The sequence below is a fragment of the Sinocyclocheilus rhinocerous genome, unplaced genomic scaffold (assembly GCF_001515625.1).
Source record: "Sinocyclocheilus rhinocerous isolate Xijiao unplaced genomic scaffold, SAMN03320098_v1.1 scaffold119, whole genome shotgun sequence".
Classification (NCBI taxonomy): Eukaryota; Metazoa; Chordata; class Actinopteri; order Cypriniformes; family Cyprinidae; genus Sinocyclocheilus; species Sinocyclocheilus rhinocerous.
In genome coordinates this window covers 1,249,235-1,257,863 of record NW_015654491.1, presented here as the reverse complement: position 1 = coordinate 1,257,863, position 8,629 = coordinate 1,249,235, and the positions used below count along the sequence as shown (strand labels likewise).

The 8,629-nt window shown below is 36.7% G+C and overlaps 1 protein-coding gene across 1 annotated transcript in view; it reads right to left on the bottom strand.

Moving 5' to 3' along the window:
* Positions 1 to 8,629, bottom strand: part of LOC107717055 (glycogen phosphorylase, brain form-like) — a 10,064-nt gene extending 1,435 nt beyond the window's left edge. Inside the window, exons 1-15 of the mRNA XM_016523697.1 lie at positions 8,275 to 8,629; positions 6,485 to 6,586; positions 6,034 to 6,112; positions 5,847 to 5,950; positions 5,590 to 5,721; positions 4,484 to 4,630; positions 4,240 to 4,403; positions 3,882 to 3,996; positions 3,700 to 3,801; positions 3,458 to 3,605; positions 2,458 to 2,516; positions 1,872 to 2,013; positions 1,471 to 1,678; positions 1,236 to 1,255; positions 836 to 1,043 (exon numbers count right to left, since the gene is read on the bottom strand). Of these exons, the coding sequence (XP_016379183.1) occupies positions 836 to 1,043; positions 1,236 to 1,255; positions 1,471 to 1,678; positions 1,872 to 2,013; positions 2,458 to 2,516; positions 3,458 to 3,605; positions 3,700 to 3,801; positions 3,882 to 3,996; positions 4,240 to 4,403; positions 4,484 to 4,630; positions 5,590 to 5,721; positions 5,847 to 5,950; positions 6,034 to 6,112; positions 6,485 to 6,586; positions 8,275 to 8,517 (1,973 nt within the window). The 5' untranslated portion in view covers positions 8,518 to 8,629. The remainder of the gene's footprint in view (positions 1 to 835; positions 1,044 to 1,235; positions 1,256 to 1,470; positions 1,679 to 1,871; positions 2,014 to 2,457; positions 2,517 to 3,457; positions 3,606 to 3,699; positions 3,802 to 3,881; positions 3,997 to 4,239; positions 4,404 to 4,483; positions 4,631 to 5,589; positions 5,722 to 5,846; positions 5,951 to 6,033; positions 6,113 to 6,484; positions 6,587 to 8,274) is intronic.

The following is an 8,629-nucleotide window of genomic DNA, read 5'->3' as shown; positions in this document are numbered from 1 at the left end:
TATATATATATTTGTTGACACACAAGTATCGTCCCCCCTTTACTTAAACACAAAATGTAAGAATATAACTAATACTGATGAATAAACAGCCAATAAGTTAATGCTATTAAATAGCAGTCCTAAACTAGATTTTGTTAATACAATTAAGTTGGTATGAGCCACCAGAGTCATTTAAACATATAAAAAAAAATAACACAAAGTGAAAATAAGATGGCATTTTTGGGTTATGAAAACAACAGTTACCATGGTGAATACTTCATGCAAATCCTTCCCAGCTAACACACAAAGTACCAGTTATGTGATTTATTGCTACTTTACTTTTATTTCACACTTTGCATGCTCGTAGTTTCTTTTGCACTTTAGTGAACTGAAATACAGTGTGAGCTGCGTGCAAGATTTGTGTGTGAAATTGAAGAGTGCGCGCAAAGAGCACAGTATATAACGTCTGACAGGACAGGATAGTTTGTTTTTCTGAGGTGAGAGACTTTTTATTTCGTAACAAGTTATGAAAATAACTATAGAATAATGACACTGACATTAAACCTGACAATATCTCATCTGACCGCAGATACTGAATCAGGACAGCGCGATTTTTCTCAAGCACTCTTTACTTCAACTGCATCTGACAGAAGTGTCAACAGCTTTCTCGCACGTTTCTTTTTTTTAAATAAAAGTCTTACATCAGAAAAACATTTACAATTACGTTTTTTGTTGTTGATGTTTCTTTGACTGCACACTCCACGACACTCGTGACCCACCAGTTGAGAAACACTGCTCTAGCCTATAGCATCCTTTTTTTCTGTCTTATCCCATTTATATCCATTCACTCTCTCACCCCGCTTTGTCCATGGCCTCCACATCCTCGACCCTCATGCCAAAGATGAACAGGTGTTCCTCTCCAGCTTCTTCTGCCATCTCAACATTAGCACCATCCATGGTGCCGATGGTCAGAGCACCATTAAGCATGAACTTCATGTTTCCTGTACCAGAGGCTTCTGTACCTGCCGTGGAGATTTGTTCGGACAGATCGGCAGCAGGGATCACTGAAGAACAGAGCATATGACACATTCAATCAAATACTATCTGCATAATCCATTACATTAGAAAAAAAAGCAACTATAGCAATAGTAATTATTAGTTCAATTATTTCATGTTATCTTGAAAAAACTTAATAAACCTGATCAGATATTTGATTTTTTTTGGCTATACATTAACAGTTGTTTATGTTTACTCACCCTTCTCAGCTAAAGAGACTCTATAGTTCTCCAGGAAAATGACCTTGAGTGAGCAATTACTGATTTTAGCTTAGAATGTTCTCACAAATAAATGACTCTAAAATACCTCAACAAATTTCACAACCAGGGACTTATATCCATGTTATTCTTTCATTGTTTGATTACATCAGCCCTCCAGCTTAAATTTCCCTTGTTTTCTGTTTTATCCCATTTCTATCCATTCACTCTTTCTCACCCCTTTTTGTCCATGGCCTCCACATCCTCCACCCTCATGCCAAAGATGAACAGGTTTTCTTCTCCAGCTTCTTCTGCCATCTCCACATTAGCGCCATCCATGGTGCCGATGGTCAGAGCGCCGTTAAGCATGAACTTCATGTTCCCTGTACCAGAGGCTTCTGTACCTGCCGTGGAGATTTGTTCGGACAGATCGGCAGCAGGGATCACTGAAGAACAGAGCATATGACACATTCAATCAAATACTATCTGCATAATCCATTACATTAGAAAAAAAAGCAACTATAGCAATAGTAATTATTAGTTCAATTATTTCATGTTATCTTGAAAAAACTTAATAAACCTGATCAGATATTTGATTTTTTTTTGGCTATACATTAACAGTTGTTTATGTTTACTCACCCTTCTCAGCTAAAGAGACTCTATAGTTCTCCAGGAAAATGACCTTGAGTCTGTCTCCCACCACAGGATCATGATTCACCACCTCCCCCACTGAGGTGAACAGTTTAATGATCATCTTTGCCATGTGATAGCCTGGTGCTGCCTGCAGGAGGCAGTGCAGGACAACACAAAAAATACCTTTTAGAACTTTTAGGACTCTTAAAGCAGTGGTTCTCAACCTTTTTGATCTGAAGGCCTCCCACTGTCCAGCACAAGATTCGAAGGCCCATCATATGAAAAAAAGCAGCTTGTTTTCAATTAAGTTTGATTATTTTATTATATCTTATATTATATTATATTATATTATATATAACTTCATATCATTTGAAGCCAACCTGTAGCCCCCTTAGAAGTTTGCTGAGGCCCTCTAGTGGTTTGAGGACCCCAGTTTTAAAACACTTCAAATGCAGTTATGACCATTATCTACATATCTATATAATAATAATAATAATAATAATGGAAAATGAGCATATTTTCAAAAATAGTGGAGTGTTCCTTTAACAATAATAATTTAAAAAGTGAACTAAATTCAACTGAATGCACATACCTTTCCTCCAATCATCACTGTCCTGGGAACAAACTTCTTGTTTGGTTCCTTCTTAATCCCTAGAAAGTGCAGAATGAAAAAATTATCATTTATAAAATCACTCACTAATCACTCATTAATTTGAGTTATTTAAAAAAGGAAACTCCTACATAATTCGGATAAACAAAAAATATTTTAATACAACTCTACAAAAAAAAAGCAGCTATAGAAGAGACATCTATATACAGGGGTGCAGGGTTTTTCAGTCTGGTTCTCATGAGAAAACCTGGAGATTGGTTTGGTGCTTACACTGCATATAGTGAGACCCATTAAATAGAACTATAATAAATAAAATAATTAATAACAGTAATAATAGTATTATTGCACTTTATTTAGTTTTTAAATAAAATAATAAATAAAGTTTAATAATATTATATATATATTTTTAAAAGAGTATTAAATAAAAATAGTTATTGTATAGTGCACTTAAAAATACAATGCCAATATTTACATTTTCTTTTCTTTTTTTAATATGAATTTTCAACATTTTCAAACCTAAAATCAGCAAGCATTCATTTTGGCGGGTTGCCAGCAAGTAAACATATGCACTGCAGGTTTTAGCGCTATCGAGTGCAGCGCGTCAGTGAATGAAATGCCATAGTTTTGCTGTTAAACTGGCAGCACATAGCCTAGATTTATGTGTTCAGTTCGAATGGAAATCTTATAAAGTATTACAGTATTAATCGATCTAAAACGGTGATTGTGCATTAACCGCTGTCAACCATGTCGGTCCGCAAATGAGCGGTCTGAACTTATTTACCCAGTGCATTTTTTATTTAGGTCGCACATGCGCACCACTTATGTGCACCCCTGTCTATATATCTAACTGAATAAAATAACCTACATCAGTAAAAGACAAACCAATATTAATAAAAGTGCAATATCTTTGGTCACTTCCTCTGTCCTCAGACAGGCACTGATCAACCCAGTGTGAACACGTTCCTTTGTGTGTAATTCTTACTGTTGTATAAAGTGATGACATGAAGGCAGTTGAGCAGTTGTCTCTTGTACTCATGGATTCTTTTGACCTGGATGTCAAAGATGGACTCAGGATTTATCTTTACTTTGTACTCACTCTCCAGATACGCTGCAAACTTCAGCTTATTCTCCTAAAATAAATAAGTAAATAAATAAATAACATGAACATGAATACCATAACACCAAAAACAAAAAAACACCAACAACAACAACATAAATGTAGACCTGTTTCACTTTGGCCACATCCCGAATGAACATTTCATCATCGACAAAGTCCAACAGTTTTCTTAGCTGGAAAAGATCTGTCAGGAATTCCTCACCAATTTTCTGAAAGGAAAACAAGCATAAGACAGAAAGAAAACCTGTGGGGGAAGAGCAAGCAAGAGCTACTTAGTTAAGAAGGTCACCTCAGCGATGATGTCAGCCAGGCCGGGGTTGCACAGCACCAGCCAGCGACGAGGTGTGATACCATTTGTCTTGTTCTGGAACTTCTCTGGCTCAATGTCACAGAAGTCCTTAAACCTTAAACCACCAAAGAAATGTCTTAAATGTCTCCAAGTTCTAAATGTCTAATATATCAATATACAATTGACCTAACTAGTATCTCTACACAGAACAAAATGTTGAAACCGAAATTATAAATAAAAAAAAAGCTCCCTGGAAATAATTGTGATTATAATTGTATTTGTAATAAATGTAATAAACATAATTTGCATCATTCCTCTGTCAAATAATCTTGTATAACGACTGATGCACTCTACTCACACAGTGGTTTTGACAATGTCTGAGTGAATCCGTGCAACTCCATTAACGGCGTGTGACCCAACCACACAAAGGTGAGCCATGTTGATCCTCTTTGGATTGCCCTCCTCGATCAGAGACATCCTGCGCAAACGATCATTGTCGCCTGGATACAGCGCAGCAACTCTCTACAACAGAGACTCGATCAGACAAAGCAGTTCATTTAACGACATGATGATCTTGAGGTGGAGTAAGTGAGAATCCTCACATCCAGATGTCGCTGGTTGATCTCGTAGATGATCTGCAGGTGTCGTGGCAGAAGTTTCTCAAACATGTAGATAGGCCAGCGCTCCAGAGCCTCAGGTAACACTGTGTGGTTTGTGTATGCGCACGTCTTTGTGGTGATCTCCCATGCCTACACACACACAGGTTTCCATGTTTTATGGGGACATTCCATAGATGTAATGATTTTTATACTGTATAACTGTAATTTCTATCCTACCCTAACCCTCACGCAAAACTTTCTGCATTTTTAGATTTTCAAAAAACTTAATTCTGTATGATTTATAAGCTTGTTTCGACCAAAAAAAGGTCAAAATTTACTGGTATTACTATCCTTGTGGGGGCATTTGTTCCCCATAAGAAAAAAATAAAACACACTTGAACTGCTTTTGCTTCAGGATACAAATTTTATCCAGGTTTCTTGTCAACCCAAACCAGTGCTAAAATTGTTTATTGTACAAAAGTAAAATCTCTTTTAAAAAAATTAACATATTAAACATTACCATGAACTGAAGAACTTGTGTCTAATGCAGCAAGTAAAGTTTGATTGGACGCACAACCTTTTGTCTTTCCTTTCTCTTTCATCTTTTACAAATGAATAAGTGCATTGTTTTTACCATTATAACAATCCATTCCATTGCACTACCATTCAAATGTTTGGGGTCAGTATGATTTTTTTTTTTATTAATATTTTTATATTTAGCAAGGGTGCATTAAATTGATCAAAAGTGACAGTAAAGACATTTATCGTTACAAAAAAATATAAATTTTTAATAAATGCTGCTCTTTTGAACTTCATATTCATCAAAGAATCCTAAAACAATTATAAATTTTCACAAAAATATTAAGCAGCATAAAAACATTACTGTTTTTATAGTATTTTGATCAAATAAATGCAGCCTTGGTAAGCATAAGAGTCTTTCAAAAACATTTTAAAAATCTAACAGTAGTGTATGTGGTTGCATTTTATTATTTTAATTAGGCTTACAGCCTAATTTAATTAGGAGTTTTTTTCTCCTGCTATTCTACCAGAACAGAATAATTTTTGCATCACAACCTATTATTCATTGCAATAGATCATGACTGACTGACCTGGGTATCAACCCACTTTGGTCCCTCATTTGTATGCTCCACTCGGCCATAGAAATGCACGGGCAGCATGTACTCTGGACGGGCCTTCTCCCAAGGGTTACCGTAACGCAGCCAATCGTCAGCTTCCTCGACCTAAAAAAATTAAGTTGTTCCAGAGTTAAACGGTTTTGATATTTAAAAAAAAAAAAAAAAACAGAAGCTTTTTCTTCTGCTAACTATAAACTTATATATTAACATATTTTTCAAATATGGTTTACCTGCCAGCCATTGGTGATCTTCTGATTGAAGATGCCAAACTCATAACGAATGCCATAACCATATGCCGCCAAACCCAGAGATGCCATGGAGTCCAGGAAACAAGCTGAGAGGGAAAGCAGACACCAAACACCCATTATGGTGGGGTCATGTACTCTACTGGAAGGTGTAGGTTGTTTTTAAAGGTACCTGCAAGTCGCCCAAGACCTCCGTTTCCCAGTCCTGCATCCTCCTCAATATCCTCCAGCTCTTCCAAATCTAGTCCAAGCTGAAGATCAGCACCATCATGTCAAAAAAAAAAACAACTAATGCATCTCATTATAAAAACATACATACACAACACAAATGTTCCATAATGGGCAACAAAATTTAAATTGATCATCTAAACTTCAGAAAGTTTAATATTTCAGCAACTTCTGTGTTTTCACATTCAGAAAAGGAAGGATTTAGAACATTTTGCAAGCCTGTAGCAATTGGTCTACATCCCCAATGAGCTCTCTGTGGGTGAGCAGGGGAAAAAACAACAGCTGTTTCTTAAGATTCAGGATGTTTAAGTAATAGAGCTGTGGGCCAGTTCTGCAATTAAGTAACAAATGCTCTACTATAATATTAAGTTTGCTGCCATAGTGATGCACTTTACCTGGTAGATGGCCTCATCACAAGCATTCTGCAGCCCAAGGTTTATCATGGTGTTCTGTAGAGTTCTGCCCATGTAGAACTCCAGAGACAGATAGTGGATGCGCTGCAAAAGAAAACACACAGATAAAACTGACTGCATGAGTGTTCAGATACATCTGAAGCAGATCATGTAGGCAGAAGACCATCTAAAAAGTATGACAATATAAGCTACAATGATTAGAAGATGCAAATTTATGTAAGTAATGGTCTACCAATATATTGTTGTTTATTCTAGAGTACATTTCCAAAGCAGAACAGGAGAGTAAAATACTAAGCTCTAAAAACTGATTGTCACAATGCTGCTACATTTGAGAAATATCAATAGAATCATTTGTAATGCAATCACAAATGAATAAAAACAACACATTATCATACTTTCCCTCTTAACCAAGTCAAACTCATACTCTGGTCATGTCGCTTCCAGGTTGCTCAAATACAACATGCATGATTTAATCTTTTTGGCTTGGGATCAACTTTTCATAAGAGTCCATTCATAAGATGTCTGCACCGCGAGGAGTTTACAGTCAGCTGAGGGCCTCAAATACATACTGAACAATATTTGAATACCACATTAATAAAAAAATGCTTGCTTCACTTTAACATGCTGAGATGGTGCTTAATCACAGCATACTCTAAGTTTAAATAAAGTGACACAGTGTTTTAGTGTTTTTCCAAAGGTCTGAACCTCAACAAGCCTAATGCTTGACAAGAATGATGTTCCTGGACATGCTTCACGTATTGGTGAGCTCAACCATATAAAGCTATCTGGTTCCATTTAGAGATATAGACTGGAGGAAAAAAACTGGAGGATTTTTTACTGGCTCAAATGACTGCTGAAATAAAGCACACAAATCTCTGGAAAGCAGTCGAGCTTTAATAATAAATAAATCACAAAAGGCCTAAAGTATAGATAATTCCCACATAATGCTTTAACTCAAAATACATGGCTATATTTCATGTTTATCAACAAACAAGTAACATCAGGTTTTACAGAAACACTATATAGCGCAAGCTACATTAGTGGAACCACAAAGGACCAGAAGAAAGATCACTTTCAGCTTGTTGCTCTCAAAAAAAAAAAAACATCATGACCTCCCAAATCATTGTAAAGCACCCAGGTCACAGGTGTGACCATTAATAGCCATGAGTGATTCTGCACATGGATCATGTCAGTGCATTAGATAAGGCCTATTATCTTCTACTGGGTTTGACAGTATAGTGTAATCTGTACTTGCCCTAGTGAGCACAGAAGATCAAGTGGTTGCAAAATACTTTACAATTTACTAATGACGACCTGATGTGTCAAGGAATAGATCACACTTTTCACAAGAAGCACGAACTCACAGCTGACCCATGTCAATGGATGTCTGCGCAAAGAACACAAAGCTCAAGTTCGGGTCAACGAACACAGGCCTTTAACTCTCCATATAAAACAGTGAAATTAATGAATGACTCACAATAAAATAGTAAATGTTACATTCACCATTAATATTCACTAATGTTTACAATGCGCTATGAATAAGATTATGGTTTATGCATTTAATCTTAACTGAAGTCACTTGTATCACAATTCTGGAGCATCAAATATTTATTCATTTTTTCAAATAAGCATTTATGTCTATCATGCAGTTAAGAATGTATGTAAAATAAGTAATAATTCGATATTACATGCATTTTTGTATTTCCCACTACTGCACAAACATGCCACTTCCTGGCTTCCTGCCTTCACAGAGAAGAGGAAGAGATCCGTACCTTCGGGTCTTTCTCATAGTAATACTGCTGAGTGCGGATCCAGCGGCCCACCAGGTGATCCCGCACCGTGTGCGCCAGCGCGAAGTAATAATCCCGCGGGGTGGCCACATTGCGGTCCTTCACTAGGGTGAAGTGAAGATGCCTATTGAAGCTCTTTTTAATTTCGGCAACATCCCCCAGTCCGGCTATACCACGAACACTGATCTGCTTGCGCTTTTCATGGTCGGTTAGAGGTTTGGACATGTTGACAACGCGTTTAAAAAGCAAAGAATGAAAGTTTGGACCCCTTGACTTATTATGCACAGCTTGGTGCGGTGTGCAATGACTTTACAAGCACTGTTCCCTTTGAGACACG